The 26298-nt window shown below is 39.8% G+C and overlaps 2 protein-coding genes across 2 annotated transcripts in view; one reads left to right on the top strand and one right to left on the bottom strand.

Annotated features, from left to right (window-relative positions):
* Window positions 1-26298, bottom strand: part of LOC139421752 (NLR family CARD domain-containing protein 3-like) — a 1082035-nt gene that overhangs the window by 960435 nt on the left and 95302 nt on the right. The window lies entirely within an intron of this gene.
* Window positions 5652-26055, top strand: LOC139422629 (NLR family CARD domain-containing protein 3-like). The gene is made up of 8 exons (XM_071173775.1): window positions 5652-5688; window positions 6067-7837; window positions 8124-8297; window positions 10831-11004; window positions 20894-21067; window positions 23683-23856; window positions 25021-25067; window positions 25487-26055. Exons 1-8 carry the CDS (start codon window positions 5652-5654, stop codon window positions 26044-26046), a joined length of 3111 nt encoding a protein of 1036 aa, XP_071029876.1. The 3' UTR covers window positions 26047-26055.

Below are 26298 nucleotides of genomic sequence, written 5' to 3'. Positions count from 1 at the left end.
CCTAGTTGACGAACCCTGTTTTCTAGTATTCCATGGCCTTTACTGGCCAACTGCTGTTATGGTTATGATAAACTATGGTGTTGTGTCTCTAGACTTTGACCAGATATTATTACATCCAGAGATCAACTGAACCTAGAACATAGATACAGAGACACTTGTCATCAGGAAGGTTCTCTCTCAGCACAACGGAAAATATCTCAGTGACTTGACATGTTCTGGTTGTGAATTCAGGCTACAAGGTAAGAATCTTACCAGTGATTATTGTAAAGTGTGTAGAGACATTAAATGTCTGGTGTTATTTTAGTATAGTGAATGACAGTAAAAGACTCAGATGTAACAGTCCATTTCACCTGGGACAGCATCGTGACAGTTCAATCATACAAAATGGCGGTAACTGGGTGTAGTCAAGTCACATTATAACATGTTGTTCATATAGCTAACTGGGTGTAGTCAAGTCACATTATAACATGTTGTTCATATAGCTAACTGGGTGTAGTCAAGTCACATTATAACATGTTGTTCATATAGCTAACTGGGTGTAGTCAAGTCACATTATAACATGTTGTTCATATAGCTAACTGGGTGGAGTCAAGTCACATTATAACATGTTGTTCATATAGCTAACTGGGCGTAGTCAAGTCACATTATAACATGTTGTTCATATAGCTAACTGGGTGTAGTCAAGTCACATTATAACATGTTGTTCATATAGCTAACTGGGTGTAGTCAAGTCACATTATAACATGTTGTTCATATAGCTAACTGGGTGTAGTCAAGTCACATTATAACATGTTGTTCATATAGCTAACTGGGTGTAGTCAAGTCACATTATAACATGTTGTTCATATAGCTAACTGGGTGTAGTCAAGTCACATTATAACATGTTGTTCATATAGCTAACTGGGTGTAGTCAAGTCACATTATAACATGTTGTTCATATAGCTAACTGGGTGTAGTCAAGTCACATTATAACATGTTGTTCATATAGCTAACTGGGTGTAGTCAAGACACATTATAACATGTTGTTCATATAGCTAACTGGGTGTAGTCAAGACACATTATAACATGTTGTTCATATAGCTAACTGGGTGTAGTCAAGTCACATTATAACATGTTGTTCATATAGCTAACTGGGTGTAGTCAAGTCACATTATAACATGTTGTTCATATAGCTAACTGGGTGGAGTCAAGTCACATTATAACATATTGTTCATATAGCTAACTGGGTGTAGTCAAGTCACATTATAACATGTTGTTCATATAGCTAACTGGGTGTAGTCAAGTCACATTATAACATGTTGTTCATATAGCTAACTGGGTGGAGTCAAGTCACATTATAACATGTTGTTCATATAGCTAACTGGGTGGAGTCAAGTCATATTATAACATGTTGTTCATATAGCTAACTGGGTGTAGTCAAGTCACATTATAACATGTTGTTCATATAGCTAACTGGGTGGAGTCAAGTCACATTATAACATGTTGTTCATATAGCTAACTGGGTGTAGTCAAGTCACATTATAACATGTTGTTCATATAGCTAACTGGGTGTAGTCAAGTCACATTATAACATGTTGTTCATATAGCTAACTGGGTGTAGTCAAGTCACATTATACCATGTTGTTCATATATTTGTATATCGCGGTTATTTTACAATTTGTATAAATTGTAAGCCATCTTTCAGAATATCAGAACATTTGTTGTTTTCTAAATTCCAATGAGCTCCTGCTTCCTGTGTAATTTGGTATAAACCACTGAACAGACTTTTCTTAACATTAATATTATGAACTGAATTCAGTAACAGCATCATAATATCATACCTGTTGAACAAAGCAACACACTAGAATGAGAGAAATTATTAAAAGAGAAAGTGAGACATTATTATTCATATTATTATATATTATATTGTTATTATTATTATTATATTATTATTATTATTGACAAAAGGTGAAAATTATAAATCACGACTACATATTCATGTGATGCATTAAATCACCTGACTGTTTGGATGTGTCTGTTAGTAAATGTTTTATTTCTAAGAGATAATGAATAAAAGAGAACATATGACCTTCAAGAATTACTGAGATCCAACATGTTGGATCTCTGTTTAGTTGTCACTGTGTTAACAACAACCAACATGTTGGATCTCTGTTTAGTTGTCACTGTGTTAACCACAACCAACATGCTGGATCTCTGTTTAGTTGTCACTGTGTTAACCACAACCAACATGCTGGATCTCTGTTTAGTTGTCACTGTGTTAACCACAACCAACATGTTGGATCTCTGTTTAGTTGTCACTGTGTTAACCACAACCAACATGTTGGATCTCTGTTTAGTTGTCACTGTGTTAACCACAACCAACATGCTGGATCTCTGTTTAGTTGTCACTGTGTTAACCACAACCAACATGTTGGATCTCTGTTTAGTTGTCACTGTGTTAACCACAACCAACATGCTGGATCTCTGTTTAGTTGTCACTGTGTTAACCACAACCAACATGTTGGATCTCTGTTTAGTTGTCACTGTGTTAACCACAACCAACATGTTGGATCTCTGTTTAGTTGTCACTGTGTTAATAACAACAAACAACATGTTGGATCTCTGTTTAGTTGTCACTGTGTTAACCACAACCAACATGTTGGATCTCTGTTTAGTTGTCACTGTGTTAACCACAACCAACATGTTGGATCTCTGTTTAGTTGTCACTGTGTTAACCACAACCAACATGTTGGATCTCTGTTTAGTTGTCACTGTGTTAACCACAACCAACATGTTGGATCTCTGTTTAGGGGTCAGTGCTCTAAAATGAGTCTCTCTGGTGAGAGAGAGGAGGGGGGCCCTGCCTCTAAAATGAGTCTCTCTGGGGAGAGAGAGGAGGGGGGCCCTGCCTCTAAAATGAGGCTCTCTGGGGAACATGACACCAAAGCTAAGAGGTGAGATTACAATGTTGTTTGTTTCTAAAACATGTTTCCACAATTTTTTCACATTTGTTATTTATCGGACACTATTGCTCAGGGGAACCTTGTCTGTAAAATATTGTTACAGTATATATAGAATATATATAGAACCCTTTATAGGAGGTTAGCAAGTGTCTGAGTATACAGTATATATAGAATATATATAGAACCCTTTATAGGAGGTTAGCCTGTCTGAGTATACAGTATATATTTAACCCTTTATAGGAGGTTAGCCTGTCTGAGTATACAGTATATATTTAACCCTTTATAGGGCTCTTTGGTCAGAACTCTAGAGGTTCTTCTTCACTGAATTGATCTTCATTATATCCAAACACACTGGTGGTCAGGGAGGCATCTCTTTGTTTGAATGATGGTCCACGTCAACTCTGGCATTACAATACAAACATTACAATACAACGTTGACCATTAGTTACAGCAAACAACAAACATGTATCTTCTGCTCCGTTCTTAACCCCTCCTCTCTTCACAAGATGGACGGTAACTTTAGTGTTTAACCCCTCTGTGTCCAAGGACCAAACTTTTGAATATTATTTTCGGTGCGCCTCAAGTAGGCTGGAAACATGACATTTACAACAACGTTTTTTTCTGATAACTAGTTCATTGCATCCGCCATGGAGCCCAGTTTCATAATATTACGTTATGTTAGATAGTAATCGCTAAAAAACAGGCCTTATTTTAGGTCATTCTTCTCCCTGCCAGCTCCTATTAGTTCTATTGAGCTCCGTGGAATCAACTCACCTTCTGAACGTTCTCTCTTCCCAGCTCATTGTTCTGCGTCACAATGGCAGCTTCACTATTGTATCAATGACACCTGCCCACGCTGACGTCAGGTTACTTATTATCAACAGGGTTACAGCTACTTGGTGAGCCTGATCACTGTTCGCCTGGATACACGTTGTGGTGACGTTGTGGTGACCCACAGTGCTAAACCTTAAACCTTTTCTGGTCATGGTTAACCATATTTGTTTTCAGAAAAAGGTATACCACCTAACTAAAACGTATGTCCCTGTCCTCTTTTTCAAGACGTGGCCAATTTAAACAGCCAGAAGACATTTTTTAAATTAAGAAACAACACTTTTTTTGATGACTTGTTGTTTCTAAATGGCTGCTGGGTAATTTGATATGCCTCGAAATGTTCGTTCGTAGACATCGGAATCGTTATTAAAAATGCAACACTGCACACGCGCGCCAACAAAACAATGCTGCAACGAGCGTCTAGAAGTCAGTTCTATTTGTGACGCAGTTCGCGCTGCATCTCCTCATTGGTTTATAGAAGCAGGTACCCACGTGGCATCTCCTCATTGGTTTATAGAAGCAGGTACCCACGTGCCATCTCCTCATTGGTTTATAGACGCAGGTACCCACGTGCCATCTCCTCATTGGTTTATAGAAGCAGGTACCCACGTGCCATCTCCTCATTGGTTTATAGAAGCAGGTACCCACGTGCCATCTCCTCATTGGTTTATAGACGCAGGTACCCACGTGCCATCTCCTCATTGGTTTATAGACGCAGGTACCCACGTGCCATCTCCTCATTGGTTTATAGAAGCAGGTACCCACGTGCCATCTCCTCATTGGTTTATAGAAGCAGGTACCCACGTGCCATCTCCTCATTGGTTTATAGAAGCAGGTACCCACGTGCCATCTCCTCATTGGTTTATAGAAGCAGGTACCCACGTGCCATCTCCTCATTGGTTTATAGAAGCAGGTACCCACGTGTCATCTCATTTATCAAAAAAACATAACTTAACATAAACATAACTCTTTAAACAATAAAAGCTAATTTATGAATATTTCTGAAAAGTGATATATAGCTTTTTGGAATGAAACTCTTATGTTTCCCCATCTGAGCTCAGAGTAGATGAGAGATGTAATGTTTGTCTCTGTTGTGTTGAAGTCCAATCAAGCAGGAGAGACCAGCCTCCCCTGTTCCCAGCTGTGTGTCCATGAAGAGTAACTGGTCTATGGGCTATCCTGTATCCTTTAGAGAGGGAGATTTTTCTACTGAACAAAGGTAAGAAGAACTCATGGGTCATGGTCAGTGAGTTAAACAACACTGTCTCTAGTCATTTCTCCTCTCCCATTTTCCCATTTATTGTTGTTGTTTTCATAATCCATAGGCTAATCCTTTTGTCCATTTTCATAGTCCTAAAACAAAATTAAACAATCACAACATTTCCTCCCTATGTGTGTGTGTGTGTGTGTGTGTGTTTGTGTGCGTGTGTACTCCCTGGATGAGGAGATATAATCTCATGTTCTGTCCACAGAAACCAACAGGAGAGATCAGAGTCAGAGATTCTCAGTGGTCTGTCTTCCCAGATTCATCAAACAGACCTGGCCTCCATATTCAGTGTATGTGGCCCTGTTATGTACATTTGTTTTTGTTGACCTCAAGTAAAGTTGATCTGTCAATCATTCATGAATGTGTTGATGAGAAATAATTTCTTCTCTTGTTTAACTTATTTACTTTATTTATTTCAGTTGCTTGAAGAGAAAATTATGACATTTGTGAAGAACGAGCTGAAGATGTTCAAGAGGATTCTTAGTCCAGAACTCCCAGAAGGCTTTGAGAGTCAGAAGCAGGATAAGGAAGTGGTGGATGCTGAAGATGAGAAGCAGGAGAGCAGTGCCAGAGAGGGGGCTCTGAAGATCACACTGCACATCCTGAGGAAAATGAACCAGAAGGAGCTTGCTGACACACTGGAGAAATGTAAGATCTGTCTGCCTCATGATGAATGCTGTGTTATAACATTTAAAAGCTGTAGCTAAAGTACAGCTAAAGTAGCTGTGTAACTCAATGATATTGTAGCAGCCTTAACACAACACCTAGTGACCTCATCGAGTAGCAGCAGGGATGTGTTGTGGTGATTATTTAGAGAGAGAGAGAGACAACATAAATTATACCATCAATAATACCAATAATAATATAATCAGTCACACCAGTCTGTAATGCATTATGAAAACATTTACACATTTATACAGTCAGTTAAGATAATAAATTATTAGAATTTAAAACTTTATAACAGCCCTTCAATACTGTAGGTATTAAAACAGACAGTAATACTAATATCCTCTGTGTTATTTCTAGATTCAGATGAGCTTGCTGAGATTTGCCAACGTGAACTCAAATCTAATCTAAAGAAGAAGTTTCAATGTGTATTTGAGGGGATCGCTAAACAAGGAAACCCAACACTTCTCAACAGGATCTACACAGAGCTCTACATCACAGAGGGTGGAACAGGAGAGGTCAATAATGAACATGAGCTGAGACAGATTGAGACAACAACCAGGAAACAAGCAAGACCAGAGACTGCAATCAAATGTAACGACATCTTCAAACCCTTAACTGGACAAGACAAACCTATCAGAACTGTGCTGACAAAGGGAGTCGCTGGCATTGGAAAAACAGTCTCTGTGCAGAAGTTCATTCTGGACTGGGCTGAAGGAAAAGCAAATCATGATGTCCAATTTGTATTTTCATTTCCTTTCCGGGAGCTGAATTTGATAAAAGAGGACAAATACACTTTCATTGAACTTCTCAATCACTTCTCAATGGAAACCAAACAATCAAGAATCTCCAACTACGACAAGTACAAAGTTCTGTTCATATTTGATGGTCTGGATGAGTGCCGACTGCCCCTAGACTTCCAGAAGAACAAGATCTGTTGGGACGTCACAGAGTCAACCTCAGTGGATGTTCTGCTGACAAATCTCATAAGGGGAAATCTGCTTCCCTCTGCTCTCCTCTGGATAACTACCCGACCTGCAGCAGCCAATAAAATCCCTTCATGGTGTGTTGACCAGGTGACAGAGGTACGAGGGTTCAATGACCCGCAGAAGGAGGAGTACTTCAGGAAGAGATTCAGTGATGAGGACCTGGCCAGCAGAATCATCTCACACATAAAGACATCAAGGAGCCTCCACATCATGTGCCACATTCCAGTCTTCTGTTGGATTTCTGCAACAGTCCTTGAGCACATGTTGAAACATAAGAGAGAAGAGATGCCCAAGACTCTGACTGAGATGTACACACACCTTGTGGAGTTTCATACCAAACAGAAGAATGAAAAGTATCTTGGGAAAGAAGAGACAGGTCCACACTGGGATAAAGAGAGCATTCTGTCACTGGGAAAACTGGCTTTTCAACAGCTTGTGAAGGGCAATCTGATTTTCTATGAAGAAGACCTGAAAGAGGCTGGCATTGATGTCAATGAAGCCTCAGTGTACTCAGGATTGTGCACACAGTTCTTTAAAGAGGAATGTGTGCTGTACCAGGATACGGTGTACTGCTTCGTGCATCTGAGCATTCAGGAGTTTCTGGCTGCTGTATATGTGTTCCTCTCATTCATCAACAACAATGAGAATGTAATTGAAAAACTGCAAACAAAAGACAATTCTAAAGTTACTTTCTACAAGAGTGCTGTGGATAAAGCCTTACAAAGTGAGACGGGAAACCTGGACCTTTTCCTCCGCTTCCTTCTGGGCCTCTCACTGGAGTCCAATCAGAAGCACTTACGAGGTCTACTGATAAAGACAAGAAGCAGCTCACAGAGCCATGAAGCAACAGTCAAGTACATCAAGGAGAAGATCAGGGAGAATCCCTCTCCAGAGAGTAGCATCAATCTGTTCCACTGTCTGAATGAACTGAATGACCATTCTCTAGTGGAGGAGATCCAAAGATACCTGAGATCAGGAAGTCTCTCAGAAGACAACCTGTCACCTGCACAGTGGTCAGCTCTGGTCTTTGTGTTGCTGACTTCAGAAAAGGAGCTGAATGTGTTTGACCTGAAGAAATACTCCAGATCAGAGGAAGGTCTTCTGAGGCTGCTGCCAGTGGTCAAAGCCTCCAGAGCTGCTCTGTGAGTAAATAAAATGACATTTAAGAACTAATCATCAGGAAGAAATATTCAGTTTAGAGAAAAATATGTGATATCATATGTATATAATATTATATTGAAGAACGTATTGAATAAATTCATTGATTTTCACATTAGTACAACAATATGACCATTCAATTCTAGGAGACGGAAGATGAATCTATGTGATGTTTCAGAGAATTAAATAAATGCATCTACCATTGTCCTTCTACACTTCTGGTGTTAAATTAACAGCGTGTTTGTGAAGTCATGATGATCTCTTTGTCAGTCTGTCAGGCTGTGGAGTCACAGAGGAAGGCTGTGCTTCTCTGGTCTCAGCTCTGGAGTCAAACCCCTCACACCTGAGAGAACTGGACCTGAGTAACAATGACCTGAAGGATTCAGGAGTGAAGCTGCTCTCTGCTGGACTGGGGAATCCCCACTGTAAACTGGAGACTCTGAGGTCCGTAATATCAGATATGAAAGCACTTTATGTATGTAGTTCTCCCATTTGAAAAGTCGTAATTATTCGGTTATATTCACTTATAGTGTATTAAAGTAGTCATAAGTTTAGTATTTGGTCCCATATTCCATGCCTCCAGTGATTACATCAAGCTTGTGATTCTACTAACTTGTTGAATGTATTTTCAGTTTGTCTTGGTTGTGTTTTAGATGTTTTCCTAATAGAAACTGAATGGTGAATGATGTCCTATCATGTTGGAGTCACTTCACTTGTATTGTCAGTAAGAATAGAAGATGTTTCTGAACACTTCTACATTCATGTGGATGTTACCATGATTATGAATAACCAGGAATTAATTGAGAATAATGATGAATGAGAAAGTTACAGAGGCACAAAGATCAGACCCCCTCTTTTATTGGTAATGGTGAGAGGTTAGCATGTTTTGTTGTAGCCTCTGTTATTGGTAATGGTGAGAGGTTAGCATGTTTTGTTGTAGCCTCTGTTATTGGTAATGGTGAGAGGTTAGTATGTTTTGTTGTAGCCTCTGTTATTGGTAATGGTGAGAGGTTAGCATGTTTTGTTGTAGCCTCTGTTATTGGTAATGGTGAGAGGTTAACATGTTTTGTTGTTGCCTCTGTTATTGGTAATGGTGAGAGGTTAACATGTTTTGTTGTTGCCTCTGTTATTGGTAATGGTGAGAGGTTAGCATGCTTTGTTGTAACCTCTGTAACTTTCTCACTCATTATTATTCATGATTCTTTCATGATTTTTCTTAATCATGGCATCATCAGGATTAATTTATTATTGTTTAGAAACATGTTATCTACTCTCTTAGACAGACAAGTACTCCACTCATCATCCACCATTTTATTATTGGGCAAAACACAACCAAAACAAACTGCAAATGCAACCAACGAGTTTACGACAAAAAACTAAATGTTTGACTATTTTAATACACTATGAGTGAATTGTTCAGAATACTTAAGACTTCTTCTAATGGGGAGACTGGAAACATAAATTGTTTTCATTTTTAATAGTGAAACACATGTGTCTAAAAATACCCTCAAATTAAAGTTGACATTATAAACTGTCACCTCATATGAAACATTTGACCTCAAATCCAAAATGTTGGAGAATAGAGCCACATTTAAAATGTTAGCTTCACTGTCTAAATAGATATGGTGTGGACTGTATACTCAATACAATCTAAATCTGATACCTCACTGTCTAAATAGATATGGTGTGGACTGTATACTCAATACAATCTAAATCTGATACCTCACTGTCTAAATAGATATGGTGTGGACTGTATACTCAATACAATCTAAATCTGATACCTCACTGTCTAAATAGATATGGTGTGGACTGTATACTCAATACAATCTAAATCTGATTCCTCACTGTCTAAATAGATATGGTGTGGACTGTATACTCAATACAATCTAAATCTGATTCCTCACTGTCTAAATAGATATGGTGTGGACTGTATACTCAATACAATCTAAATCTGATACCTCACTGTCTGTCTTCTGACTGATACTGCTTTTTAAACTGGTCTGGTCAGTCTACTATAATATTTGTACTATACATGTTTCTATCTGCAGGCAATACTTTGATCATTTGTCATTTTTTATGATGATACACTATTTTATGAATAGATATGGCAGGTTTCAGGTCACTGATATATCTGAATATGTTGAAAAAATATACTGCCACTATTTTCACCACCAAAGAATAGCAGTGTGGTTTTAATATGATTTGCCTCTTTGCAGGCTGTCAGGCTGTCTAGTCACAGAGGAAGGCTGTGCTTCTCTGGCCTCAGCTCTGAGGTCAAACCCCTCACACCTGAGAGAGCTGGACCTGAGCTACAATCACCCAGGAGATTCAGGAGTCAGACTGCTCTCTGCTGGACTGGAGGATCCACACTGCAGACTGGAGAAACTCAAGTATGTAGAGGGTTTATGTCAATGTTCATATCAGACATGTTTGACTTATCAGGCTAGTTAAGACAAACATTCTTACCCCCACTTGGACAAAGTTATATACTGTGTGTGTGTCCAGTGTGTGTCCTGTATCTGTCCATTGTGTGTGTCCTTTCACACAATGGACACACTGGCAAGACACACTCACTGAACACACATAGGACACCAACAGGACACACACACACACACACACACACACACACACTGGACGCACATAGGACACCAACAGGACACACACACACACACTGGACACATACAGGACACACACACACACACACACTGGACACACATAGGACACCAACAGGACACACACACACACACACTGGACACATACAGGACACACACACATACACACACTGGACACAATGTGTTGCTCATTACCTTCCACAGCAATAATCGTTTCACCACAGGGTTGTTATGGTCAACTAACTAAATATTCTGTTAATTTTCACATATCAATCACAATTAAAGCTTAATTGTCCTTCTACATGTACATTCTACTTGTGAAATAAACAGTGTGTTTGTGAAGTCATGATGATCTCTTTTGTCAGGCTGTCAGACTGTGGAGTCACAGAGGAAGGCTGTGCTTCTCTGGTCTCAGCTCTGGAGTCAAACCCCTCACACCTGAGAGAGCTGGACCTGAGTAACAATGACCTGAAGGATTCAGGAGTGAAGCTGCTCTCTGCTGGACTGGGGAATCCCCACTGTAAACTGGAGACTCTGAGGTCAGTATTATCAGATATGAAAGTACTTTATGTATGTAGTTTTCCCATTTGAAAAGTCGTAATTATTCGGTTATATTCAATTATAGTGTATTATAGTAGTCATACGTTTAGTATTTGGTCCCATATTCCATGCCTACAGTGATTACATCAAGCATGTGATTCTACTAACTTGTTGAATTAATTTGCAGTTTGTCTTGGTTGTGTTTTAGATGTTTTCCTAATAGAAACTGAATGGTGAATAATGTCCTGTCATTTTGGAGTCACTTCACTTGTATTGTCAGTAAGAATAGAAGATGTTTCTGAACACTTCTACATTCATGTGGATGCTACTATGATGATGAATAATCAGGAATGAATCGTCAATGATGATGAATGAGAAAGTTACAGAGGCACAAAGATCAGACCCCCTCTGTTATTGGTAATGGTGAGAGGTTAGCATGTTTTGTTGTAGTCTGTTATTGGTAATGGTGAGAGGTTAGCATGTTTTGTTGTAGTCTGTAATTGGTAATGGTGAGAGGTTAGCATGTTTTGTTGTATTCTCTGTTATTGGTAATGGTGAGAGGTTAGCATGCTTTGTTGTAGCCTCTGTAACTTTCTCACTCATTATTATTCATGATTCTTTCATGATTTTTCTTAATCATGGCATCATCAGGATTAATTTATTATTGTTTAGAAACATGTTATCTACTCTCTTAGACAGAAAAGTACTCCCCTCATCATCCACCATTTAATTATTGGGCAAAACACACCAAAAACAAACTGCAAATGCAACCAACGAGTTTACGACAAAAAACTAAATGTTTGACTATTTTAATACACTATGAGTGAATTGTTCAGAATACTTAAGACTTCTTCAAATGGGGAGACTGGAAACATAAATTGTTTTCATTTTTAATAGTGAAACACATATGTCTTAAAATACACTCAAATTAAAGGTGACATTATAAACTGTCACCTCATATGAAACATTTGACCTCAAATCCAAAATGTTGGAGAATAGAGCCACATTTAAAAAGTTAGCTTCACTGTCTAAATAGATATGGTGTGGACTGTATACTCAATACAATCTAAATCTGATACCTCACTGTCTAAATAGATATGGTGTGGACTGTATACTCAATACAATCTAAATCTAATTCCTCACTGTCTAAATAGATATGGTGTGGACTGTATACTCAATACAATCTAAATCTGATACCTCACTGTCTAAATAGATATGGTGTGGACTGTATACTCAATACAATCTACATCTGATTCCTCACTGTCTGTCTTCTGACTGATACTGCTTTTTAAACTGGTCTGGTCAGTCTACTATAATATTTGTACTATACATGTTTCTATCTGCAGGCAATACTTTGATCATTTGTCATTTTTTATGATGATACACTATTTTATGAATAGATATGGCAGGTTTCAGGTCACTGATATATCTGAATATGTTGAAAAAATATACTGCCACTATTTTCACCACCAAAGAATAGCAGTGTGATTTTAAAATGATTTGACACTTTGTCAGGCTGTCAGGCTGTCTAGTCACAGAGGGAGGCTGTGCTTCTCTGGTCTCAGCTCTGGCGTCAAACCCCTCACACCTGAGAGAGCTGGATCTGAGTAACAATGGCCTGAAGGATTCAGGAGTGAAGCTGCTCTCTGCTGGACTGGGGAATCCCCACTGTAAACTGGAGACTCTGAGGTCAGTATTCCTGTAGTTGGTCAACAAGTGATAACTGTTCACCAGATCCACATGTGTTTACCAGACACACATAGTCCACACCATATGTGTTTGGACAGTGAAGCTTATAGTTTTAAATGTGGTGCTCCAGCATTTTGGATTTGAGATATAATGTTTCATATTAGGAGACAGTACAGAATGTCACCTTTTATTTGAGATTCATGGTGAGAGGTTAGTATGTTTTGTTGTAGTCTCTGTTATTGGTAATGGTGAGAGGTTAGCATGTTTTGTTGTAGTCTCTGTTATTGGTAATGGTGAGCGGTTAGTATGTTTTGTTGTAGTCTCTGTTATTGGTAATGGTGAGAGGTTAGCATGTTTTGTTGTAGCCTCTGTTATTGGTAATGGTGAGAGGTTAGCATGTTTTGTTGTATCCTCTGTTATTGGTAATAGTGAGAGGTTAGTATGTTTTGTTGTAGTCTCTGTTATTGATAATGGTGACAGGTTAGCATGTTTTGTTGTAGCCTCTGTTATTGGTAATGGTGACAGGTTTGCATGTTTTGTTGTAGCCTCTGTAATTGGTAATGGTGAGAGGTTAGCTTGTTTTGTTGTAGCCTCTGTTATTGGTAATGGTGAGAGGTTAGTATGTTTTGTTGTAGTCTCTGTTATTGGTAATGGTGAGAGGTTAGCATGTTTTGTTGTATCCTCTGTTATTGGTAATAGTGAGAGGTTAGTATGTTTTGTTGTAGTCTCTGTTATTGTTAATGGTGACAGGTTAGCATTTTTTGTTGTAGCCTCTGTTATTGGTAATGGTGAGAGGTTAGCATGCTTTGTTGTAGCCTCTGTAACTTTCTCACTCATTATTATTCATGATTCTTTCATGATTTTTCTTAATCATGGCATCATCAGGATGAATTTATTATTGTTTAGAAACATGTTATCTACTCTCTTAGACAGAAAAGTACTCCACTCATCATCCATTTTAATACATTATGAGTGAATTGTTCAGAATACTTAAGACTTCTTCTAATGGGGAGACTGGAAACATAAATTGTTTTCATTTTTAATAGTGAAACACATGTCTTAAAATACCCTCAAATTAAAGGTGACATTATAAACTGTCACCTCATATGAAACATTTGATCTGAAATCCAAAATGTTTGAGTGTATAGCCACATTTAAAATGTCAGCTTCACTGTCTAAATAGATATGGTGTGGACTGTATACTCAATACAATCTAAATCTGATTCCTCACTGTCTGTCTTCTGACTGATACTGCTTTTTAAACTGGTCTGGTCAGTCTACTCACATATTTGTAGTTTACATGTTTCTATCCTCAGGTAATGATTTGATAATTTGTCATTTTTAATGATGATACATTCATTTACGAATAGATATGGAAGGTTCCATATGTTGAAAAAATATACTGCCACTATTTTCACCACCAAAGAATAGCAGTGTGATTTTAAAATGATTTGACTCTTTGCAGGCTGTCAGGCTGTCTAGTAACAGAGGAAGCCTGTGCTTCTCTGGTCTCAGCTCTGGAGTCAAACCCCTCACACCTGAAAGAGCTGGATCTGAGTAACAATGACCTGAAGGATTCAGGAGTGAAGCTGCTCTCTGCTGGACTGGGGAATCCCCAGTGTAAACTGGAGACTCTGAGGTCAGTATTCCTGTAGTTGGTCAACAAGTGATAACTGTTCACCAGATCCACATGTGTTTACCAGGCACACATAGTCCACACCTGTCCACACATGTGTTTGGACATTGAAGCTTACAGTTTTAAATGTGGTGCTCTGCTCCAGCATTTTGGATTTGAGATAGAATGTTTCGTATAAAGGTATTTTCATAGATATATATTTTACTGTTTAGAAATGAAATCACTTTATGTATCTAGTTCTCCCATTTGATAAAGTTATAATATTTTGGATTAATTATTTTTGTCATAAGTTTAGTATCTGGTCCCATGTTCCATGCCTGCAGTGATTACATCAAGCTTGTGATTCTACTAACTTGTTGAATGTATTTGCAGTTTGTCTTGGTTGTGTTTTAGATGTTTTCCTAATTGAAACTGAATGGTGAATAATGTCCTATCATTTTGGAGTCATTTGTCGTGGAAATTTCCTCTATTTACCAAATCATGGGAGCAAACCACACACACAAGTCAGAGTTAGTTATCAAAGTCCATCTTTAATTATATCAGCTCTATCACAACCCTGTGACTCTCAGATCGATTCAGTGTCTAACCATGAATTCTCTGAGAGCCCCTTCCACATTTCAAATGAGGTCCTTTATAGTAAAGACACACACACAGGATAAGACAGCATAGACATAATAAATCATTCAGCTTTGTCTCCTTACTCAAACCCCAGAACCATAAACCAACCCTCCATATCAACAGGCATATATCAAATTGTCATTTAGATACAACCAACTCTAAATACAACCAATCCTGGACAAGCTCACGGAGAGGAGAATGATTCCAGACACTGCCATCTCCGATGGGAAAACTAGGGAGTGAACTGGCACACACACAGTGGAGCAAAAGATATGCTTACACATGATGACACTTTGACCTCTCCCCTCTCAGCGGCCATGCAACTTAGCCTTGACATAGAACAGATACTGCAACCCTGCCACAGTATTATACAAAAATACCATTCTGAAGAGAATTAACTTACACCCATTTGATAAATATAAAACATCTTACATATGTTACCAACAAATTCTGATTATCCCACGAAACATTTCACTTGTATTGTCAGTAAGAATTAGGAAACCGTGGATTGATGGCAGCATTCGCGTGAAACTGAAAGCGCGAACCACTGCTTTTAATCAGGGCAAGGTGTCTGGTAACATGACTGAATACAAACAGTGCAGTTATTCCCTCCGCAAGGCTATCAAACAAGCTAAGCGTCAGTATAGAGACAAAGTAGAATCTCAATTCAACGGCTCAGACACAAGAGGTATGTGGCAGGGTCTACAGTCAATTACGGACTACAGGAAGAAATCCAGCCCAGTCACGGACCAGGAAGTCTTGCTCCCAGGCAGACTAAATAACTTTTTTGCCCGCTTTGAGGACAATACAGTGCCACTGACACGGCCTGCAACGAAAACATGCGGCCTCTCCTTCACTGCAGCCGAGGTGAGTAAAACATTTAAACGTGTTAACCCTCGCAAGGCTGCAGGCCCAGACGGCATCCCAAGCTGCGCCCTCAGAGCATGCGCAGACCAGCTGGCTGGTGTGTTTACGGACATATTCAATCAATCCCTATACCAGTCTGCTGTTCCCACATGCTTCAAGAGGGCCACCATTGTTCCTGTTCCCAAGAAAGCTAAGGTAACTGAGCTAAACGACTACCGCCCCGTAGCACTCACTTCTGTCATCATGAAGTGCTTTGAGAGACTAGTCAAGGACCATATCACCTCCACCCTACCTGACACCCTAGACCCACTCCAATTTGCTTACCGCCCAAATAGGTCCACAGACAATGCAATCTCAACCACACTGCACACTGCCCTAACCCATCTGGACAAGAGGAATACCTATGTGAGAATGCTGTTCATCGACTACAGCTCGGCATTTAACACCATAGTACCCTCCAAGCTCGTCATCAAGCTCGAGACCCTGGGTCTCGACCCCGCCCTGTGCAACTGGGTACTGGACTTCCTGACGGGCCGCCCCCAGGTGGTGAGGGTAGGCAACAACATCTCCACCCCGCTGATCCTCAACACTGGGGCCCCACAAGGGTGCGTTCTGAGCCCTCTCCTGTACTCCCTGTTCACCCACGACTGCGTGGCCACGCACGCCTCCAACTCAATCATCAAGTTTGCGGACGACACAACAGTGGTAGGCTTGATTACCAACAACGACGAGACGGCCTACAGGGAGGAGGTGAGGGCCCTCGGAGTGTGGTGTCAGGAAAATAACCTCACACTCAACGTCAACAAAACTAAGGAGATGATTGTGGACTTCAGGAAACAGCAGAGGGAACACCCCCCTATCCACATCGATTGAACAGTAGTGGAGAGGGTAGTAAGTTTTAAGTTCCTCGGCATACACATCACAGACAAATTGAATTGGTCCACTCACACAGACAGCATCGTGAAGAAGGCGCAGCAGCGCCTCTTCAACCTCAGGAGGCTGAAGAAATTTGGCTTGTCACCAAAAGTACTCACAAACTTCTACAGATGCACAATCGAGAGCATCCTGGCGGGCTGTATCACCGCCTGGTATGGCAACTGCTCCGCCCACAACCGTAAGGCTCTCCAGAGGGTAGTGAGGTCTGCACAACGCATCACCGGGGGTAAACTACCTGCCCTCCAGGACACCTACACCACCCGATGTTACAGGAAGGCCATAAAGATCATCAAAACAACAACCACCCGAGCCACTGCCTGTTCACCCCACTATCATCCAGAAGGCGAGGTCAGTACAGGTGCATCAAAGCTGGGACCGAGAGACTGATTAACAGCTTCTATCTCAAGGCCATCAGACTGTTAAACAGCAACCACTAACACTGAGTGGCCGCTGCCAACACACTGACTCAACTCCAGCCACTTTAATAATGGGAATTGATGGGAAATGATGTAAAATATATCACTAGCCACTTTAAACAATGCTACCTAATATATTGTTTACATTACCCTACATTATTCATCTCATATGTATACGTATATACTGTACTCTATCATCTACTGCATCTTTAGGTAATACATGTATCACTAGCCACTTTAACTATGCCACTTTGTTTACATACTCATCTCATATGTATATACTGTACTCGATACCATCTACTGTATCTTGCCTATGCTGCTCTGTACCATCACTCATTCATATATCTTTATGTACATATTCTTATCCCCTTACACTGTGCAGTAGTTTTGGAATTGTTAGTTAGATTACTTGTTGGTTATTACTGCATTGTCGGAACTAGAAGCACAAGCATTTCGCTACACTCGCATTAACATCTGCTAACCATGTGTATGTGACAAATAAATTTGATTTGATTTTGATTTGAGAATAGAAGATGTTTCTGAACACTTCTACATTCATGTGGATGCTACCATGATTATGATTAATTATGAATGAATCGTTAATGATTATGAATGAGAAAGTTACAGAGGTACAAAGATCAGACCCCCTCTGTTATTGGTAATGGTGAGAGGTTAGCATGTTTTGTTGTAGTCTCTGTTATTGGTAATGGTGAGAGGTTAGCATGTTTTGTTGTATCCTCTGTTATTGGTAATGGTGAGAGGTTAGCATGTTTTGTTGTATCCTCTGTTATTGGTAATGGTGAGAGGTTAGCATGTTTTGTTGTATCCTCTGTTATTGGTAATGGTGAGAGGTTAGCATGTTTTGTTGTATCCTCTGTTATTGGTAATGGTGAGAGGTTAGCATGTTTTGTTGTAGCCTCTGTTATTGGTAATGGTGAGAGGTTAGCATGTTTTGTTGTAGCCTCTGTTATTGGTAATGGTGAGAGGTTAGCATGTTTTGTTGTAGTCTCTGTTACTGGTAATGGTGAGAGGTTAGCATGTTTTGTTGTAGCCTCTGTTATTGGTAATGATGAGAGGTTAGTATGTTCTGTTGTAGCCTCTGTTATTGGTAATGGTGAGAGGTTAGTATGTTTTGTTGTAGTCTCTGTTATTTGTAATGGTGAGAGGTTAGTATGTTTTGTTGTAGCCTCTGTTATTGGTAATGGTGAGAGGTTAGCATGTTTTGTTGTAGCCTCTGTTATTGGTAATGGTGAGAGGTTAGCATGTTTTGTTGTATTCTCTGTTATTTGTAATGGTGAGAGGTTAGCATGCTTTGTTGTAGCCTCTGTAACTTTCTCACTCAATATTATTCATGATTCTTTCATGATTTTTCTTAATCATGGCATCATCAGGATTAATTTATTATTGTTTAGAAACATGTTATCTACTCTCTTAGACAGAAAAGTACTCCACTCATCATCCACCATTTTATTATTGGGCAAAACACAACCAAAACAAACTGCAAATGCAACCAACGAGTTTACGACAAAAAACTACACTTTTGACTATTTTAATACACAATGAGTGAATTGGTCAGATTACTTATGTCTTCTAATGGGGAGACTGGAAATATAAAGTGTTTTCATTTTTAATGGTGAAACAGATATTTCTTAAAATATCCTCAAATTAAAGGTGACATTATAAACTGTCACCTCATATGAAACATTTGATCTCAAATCCAAATTGTTGGAGAATAGAGACACATTTAAAATGTTAGCTTCACTGTCTAAATAGATATGGTTTGGACTGTATACTCAATACAATCTAAATCTGATACCTCACTGTCTAAATAGATATGATGTGGACTGTATACTCAATACAATCTAAATCTGATTCCTCACTGTCTAAATAGATATGGTGTGGACTGTATACTCAATACAATCTAAATCTGATTCCTCACTGTCTAAATAGATATGATGTGGACTGTATACTCAATACAATCTAAATCTGATTCCTCACTGTCTAAATAGATATGGTGTGGACTGTATACTCAATACAATCTAAATCTGATTCCTCACTGTCTAAATAGATATGATGTGGACTGTATACTCAATACAATCTAAATCTGATTCCTCACTGTCTAAATAGATATGGTGTGGACTGTATACTCAATACAATCTAAATCTGATTCCTCACTGTCTAAATAGATATGGTGTGGACTGTATACTCAATACAATCTAAATCTGATACCTCACTGTCTAAATATATATGGTGTGGACTGTATACTCAATACAATCTAAATCTGATTCCTCACTGTCTAAATAGATATGGTGTGGACTGTATACTCAATACAATCTAAATTTGATACCTCACTGTCTAAATAGATATGGTGTGGACTGTTTACTCAATACAATCTAAATCTGATACCTCACTGTCTAAATAGATATGGTTTGGACTGTATACTCAATACAATCTAAATCTGATGCCTCACTGTCAAAATATATATGATGTGGACTGTATACTCTATACAATCTAAATCTGATTCCTCACTGTCTAAATAGATATGGTGTGGACTGTATACTCAATACAATCTAAATCTGATTCCTCACTGTCTAAATAGATATGATGTGGACTGTATACTCAATACAATCTAAATCTGATTCCTCACTGTCTAAATAGATATGGTGTGGACTGTATACTCAATACAATCTAAATCTGATACCTCACTGTCTAAATAGATATGGTGTGGACTGTATACTCAATACAATCTAAATCTGATTCCTCACTGTCTAAATAGATATGGTGTGGACTGTATACTCAATACAATCTAAATCTGATACCTCACTGTCTAAATAGATATGGTGTGGACTGTATACTCAATACAATCTAAATCTGATTCCTCACTGTCTAAATAGATATGGTGTGGACTGTATACTCAATACAATCTAAATCTGATTCCTCACTGTCTAAATAGATATGATGTGGACTGTATACTCAATACAATTTAAATCTGATTCCTCACTGTCTAAATAGATATGGTGTGGACTGTATACTCAATACAATCTAAATCTGATACCTCACTGTCTAAATATATATGATGTGGACTGTATACTCAATACAATCTAAATCTGATTCCTCACTGTCTAAATAGATATGGTGTGGACTGTTTACTCAATACAATCTAAATCTGATTCCTCACTGTCTAAATAGATATGGTGTGGACTGTATACTCAATACAATCTAAATCTGATACCTCACTGTCTAAATAGATATGGTGTGGACTGTATACTCAATACAATCTAAATCTGATTCCTCACTGTCTAAATAGATATGGTGTGGACTGTATACTCAATACAATCTAAATCTGATACCTCACTGTCTAAATAGATATGGTGTGGACTGTATACTCAATACAATCTAAATCTGATACCTCACTGTCAAAATAGATATGGTGTGGACTGTATACTCAATACAATCTAAATCTGATTCCTCACTGTCTGTCTTCTGACTGATACTGCTTTTTAAACTGGTCTGGTCAGTCTACTATAATATTTGTACTATACATGTTTATATCTGCAGGCAATACTTTGATCATTTGTCATTTTTTATGATTATACACTATTTTATGAATAGATATGGCAGGTTTCAGGACACTGATATATCTGAATATGTTGAAAAAATATACTGCCACTATTTTCACCACCAAAGAATATCAGTGTGGTTTTAATATGATTTGACTCTTCGCAGGCTGTCAGGCTGTCTAGTCACAGAAGAAGGCTGTGCTTCTCTGGTCTCAGCTCTGGAGTCAAACCCCTCACACCTGAGAGAGCTGGACCTGAGTAACAATGACCTGAAGGATTCAGGAGTGAAGCTGCTCTCTGCTGGACTGGGGAATCCCCACTGTAAACTGGAGACTCTGAGGTCAGTATTCCTGTAGTTGGTCAACAAGTGATAACTGTTCACCAGATCCACATGTGTTTACCAGACACACATAGTCCACACCATATGTGTTTGGACAGTGAAGCTTACAGTTTTAAATGTGGTGCTCTTCTCCAGCATTTAGGATTTGAGATACAATGTTTCATATTAAATGACTACATGGTAATGGTGAGAGGTTAGCATGTTTTATTTTCTCTGTTATTGGTGATGGTGAGAGGTTAGCATGTTTTGTTGTAGCCTCTGTTATTGGTAATGGTGAGAGGTTAGCATGTTTTGTTGTGTCTGTTATTGGTAATGGTGAGAGGTTAGCATGTTTTGTTGTATCCTCTGTTATTGGTAATGGTGAGAGGTTAGAATGTTTTGTTATAGTCTCTGTTATTGGTAATGGTGAGAGGTTAGCATGTTTTGTTATAGTCTCTGTTATTGGTAATGGTGAGAGGTTAGCATGTTTTGTTGTAGCCTCTGTTATTGGTAATGGTGAGAGGTTAGCATGTTTTGTTGTAGCCTCTGTTATTGGTAATGGTGAGAGGTTAGCATGTGTTGTTGTAGCCTCTGATATTGGTAATGGTGAGAGGTTAGCATGTTTTTTTGTAGCCTCTGTTATTGGTAATGGTGAGAGGTTAGCATGTTTTGTTGTAGCCTCTGTAACTTTCTCACTCATTATTATTCATGATTCATTCATGATCTTTCTCAGTCAAGGCATCATCAGGATTAATTTATTATTGTTTAGGGCTTGATGTCTCATGGTGTTCGAGGAATATGGGACCAGATATACTTTTGACTAATTTAATACACTTTAAGTGTCAGAATACTTGCACCTGGCCACCTTGGTTAGCGCACACTGCGCCCAGCCCGCCACAGGAGTCGCTGGTGCGCAATGAGACAAGGACACCCCTACCGACCAAGCCCTCCCTAACCCGGGCGACGCTAAGCCAATTCTGCGTCGCCCCACAGACCTCCCGGTCGCGGCCGGTTACGACAGAGCCTGGGCGCGAACCCAGGGACTCTGATGGCACAGCTGGCACTGCAGTACAGCGCCCTTAACCACTGCGCCACCCGGGAGGCCTCATGTGAATATTTTTTATATCTGAATATTTAAAAAATATATACTGCCACGATTTTCACCACCAAAGAATGTTTCTATCACAAACGAACCCACAATACTAAACAACTAAACATAGAATAACAACCCACAAATAAACCAAGAAATATGGTTCCCAATCAGGGACAACGATAAACATCTGCCTCTGATTGAGAACCAATCCAGGCAACCATAGACATATAAACACCTAGACTAGACAAACCCCATAGATGTACAAAAACTAACAAGCCCTCGTCACACCCTGATGTATATAAACTAAACAAGCCCTCGTCACACCCTGATGTATATAAACTAACAAGCCCTCGTCACACCCTGATGTATATAAACTAACAAGCCCTCGTCACACCCTGATGTATACAAACTAAACAAGCCCTCATCACACCCTGATGTATATAAACTAACAAGCCCTCGTCACACCCTGATGTATATAAACTAACAAGCCCTCGTCACACCCTGATGTATATAAACTAACAAGCCCTCGTCACACCCTGATGTATATAAACTAAACAAGCCCTCGTCACACCCTGATGTATATAAACTAACAAGCCCTCGTCACACCCTGATGTATATAAACTAACAAGCCCTCGTCACACCCTGATGTATATAAACTAAACAAGCCCTCGTCACACCCTGATATATATAAACTAAACAAGCCCTCGTCACACCCTGATATATAAATACTAAACAAGCCCTCATCACACCCTGATGTATATAAACTAAACAAGCCCTCGTCACACCCTGATGTATAAATACTAAACAATCCCTCATCACACCCTGATGTATAAATACTAAACAAGCCCTCATCACACCCTGATGTATACAAACTAAACAAGCTCTCATCACACCCTGATGTATATAAACTAAACAAGCCCTCATCACACCCTGATGTATATAAACTAAACAAGCCCTCGTCACACCCTGATGTATAAATACTAAACAAGCCCTCGTCACACCCTGATGTATATAAACTAAACAAGCCCTCGTCACACCCTGATGTATAAATACTAAACAAGCCCTCATCACACCCTGATGTATATAAACTAACAAGCCCTCGTCACACCCTGATGTATAAATACTAAACAAGCCCTCGTCACACCCTGATGTATATAAACTAAACAAGCCCTCGTCACACCCTGATGTATATAAACTAACAAGCCCTCGTCACACCCTGATGTATAAATACTAAACAAGCCCTCATCACACCCTGATGTATATAAACTAAACAAGCCCTCGTCACACCCTGATGTATATAAACTAACAAGCCCTCGTCACACCCTGACCTAACTAAAATAATAAAGAAAACTAAGTTAACTAAGTTCAGGACATCTGCAAGTAATACTTTGATCATTTGTCATTTATAATAATGAAACATTATGAATATATATGACAGGTTTCAGGACACTGATGTATCTGAAAATGTTGAAAAAATATACTGCCACTATTTTCACCACCAAAGAATATCAGTGTGATTTTAATATGATTTGACTCTTTGCAGGCTGTCAGGCTGTCTAGTCACAGAAGAAGGCTGTGCTTCTCTGGTCTCAGCTCTGAGGTCAAACCCCTCACACCTTAGAGAGCTGGACCTGAGCTACAATCACCCAGGAGACTCAGGAGTCAGACTGCTCTCTGCTGGACTGGAGGATCCACACTGCAGACTGGAGAAACTCAAGTATGTAGAGGGTTTATGTCAATGTTCATATCAGATATGTTGGACTTAACGGGCTAGTTAAAAACATTCTTACCACGACTTGGACAAAGTTGTGTGTGTGAGTTCAGTGTGTGTGTGTGTGTGTGTGTGTGTGTGTGTGTGTGTGTGTGTGTGTGTGTGTGTGTGAGTTCAGTGTGTGGGTCCAATGTATGTGCAGTGTGTGTGTCCAGTGTAAATCTCTCAATGACACACACACTGGACAAACACAGGACACACACAAACACTCACACACCCACAAACACTCACACACACACAAACACTCACACACACACTGGACAAACACACAAACACTCACACACACACTGGACAAACACAGACTGGACACACACAGACAAATTGGAAACACACATACACAGGACACACACACACACACACACACACACACACACACAGGACACTCACACACACTCACACACACACACTGTACAAACACACACAGGACACACACACGCTGGACTCACACACACAAACACACACACACACACTGGACACACACACACTGGACACACACTGGACAAACACAGGACACAGGACACAGGACACACACAAACACTCACACACACACACAAACACTCACACACACACACACACTGGACACACACACACACACACTGACACACACACACTGACACACACACACACACACACACACTGGACACACACACAGAAACACAATGGACAAACACACACACTGGACACACACACACTGGACACACACACTGGACACACACTGGACACACACACACTGACAAACACACACACACTGGACACACACACAGACACACACTGGACAAACACACACACTGGACACACACACACTGGACACACACACTGGACACACACATACACACACAGACAAACTGGACACACACAGGACACACACACACACACACACACACACACACACACACACACACACACACACACACACACACACACACACATTCGCTTGATATATGCTATATACGTGTGTGTGTGTGTGTGTGTGTGTGTGTGTGTGTGTGTGTGTGTGTGTGTGTGTGTGTGTGTGTGTGTGTGTGTGTGTGTGTGTGTGTGTGTGTGTGTGTGTGTGTGAGTTCAGGTGTATCCCTCAATGACTGTCTGTTCTTCTGCTTACCGCTACAGTGTGGAACATGGTGGAGAGAACAGAATGAAACCTGGGCTTAGAAAATGTGAGTGTTGACTGCTGTGAAGAATATGACTAAGAATAAGTCTTAATTCAAGTTAAGTCAAAGTCAAAGACCACCATCATTACTTACTTGGTCATATTAAATATCAGCTGTAGTTCTACAGAAGCAGAAATCAGGGACACCAACGTTTACAAAGAGTTGCTTTGACAATGTGTGTGTGTGTGTGTGTGTGTGTGTGTGTGTGTGTGTGTGTGTGTGTGTGTGTGTGTAATTAATGTGAATAAGTGTGTTTTATATTACCATACAGTATAACATATGATCATTCAACAAGTCTCAAGTTACCTTAACTTCTCCTTTTGATACCTAGAAACATCTACATTAAATGAATTAGTGAAAAGTGAGTTAACATTCTAATGTGAATGATGATGATTTCTAATATTGTGTCTGGTTTCATCCATCAGATGTCTGTGATCTGACACTGGACCCAAACACAGTAAACAGACTCCTCTTTCTGTCTGAGGAGAACAGAAAGGTGACATGTAGGAGAGAGAAGCAGCCGTATCCTGATCACCCAGAGAGATTTGAGGACTATGAACAGGTGCTGTGTAGAGAGGGTCTGACTGGGTGCTGTTACTGGGAGGTAGAGTGGAGTGGGAGAGGTGCTGTTATAGGAGTGACGTATAAAGGAATCAACAGGAGAGGATGGGGTGATGACTGTTGTCTTGGATTGGTTGAGGACTGTCTGATTGGATACAATGACAAGTCCTGGAGTCTGACCTGCTCTGACAACAGTTACTCTGCCAGGCACAATAATAATCCCACTACCATAGACGCCCGCCCCTCCAGCTCCCACAGAGTAGGAGTGTATCTGGACTGTCCAGCCGGCACTCTGTCCTTCTATAGAGCCTCCTCTGACACACTGACCCACCTGATCACATTCACCTCCACATTTACTGAGCCCCTCTATCCAGGGTTCAGGGTTTGGTGGGATGAAGGCGACTCAGTGTCTCTCTGTCAGTGATACACACACACACACACACACACACTGGACTCACACACATTCTGGACACACACACACACACACACACACACACACACACACACACTGGACTCACACACATTCTGGACACACACACACACACACACACACTGGACAAACACACACACACACTGGACAATCACACACACACACACACACACACACACACACACACACTGGACAATCACACACACACACACACACACACACACTGGACAATCACACACACACACA

This window comes from Oncorhynchus clarkii, chromosome 12 (genome assembly GCF_045791955.1).
Source record: "Oncorhynchus clarkii lewisi isolate Uvic-CL-2024 chromosome 12, UVic_Ocla_1.0, whole genome shotgun sequence".
Classification (NCBI taxonomy): domain Eukaryota; kingdom Metazoa; phylum Chordata; class Actinopteri; order Salmoniformes; family Salmonidae; genus Oncorhynchus; species Oncorhynchus clarkii.
This window is presented reverse-complemented; position numbering and strand designations above follow the sequence as displayed.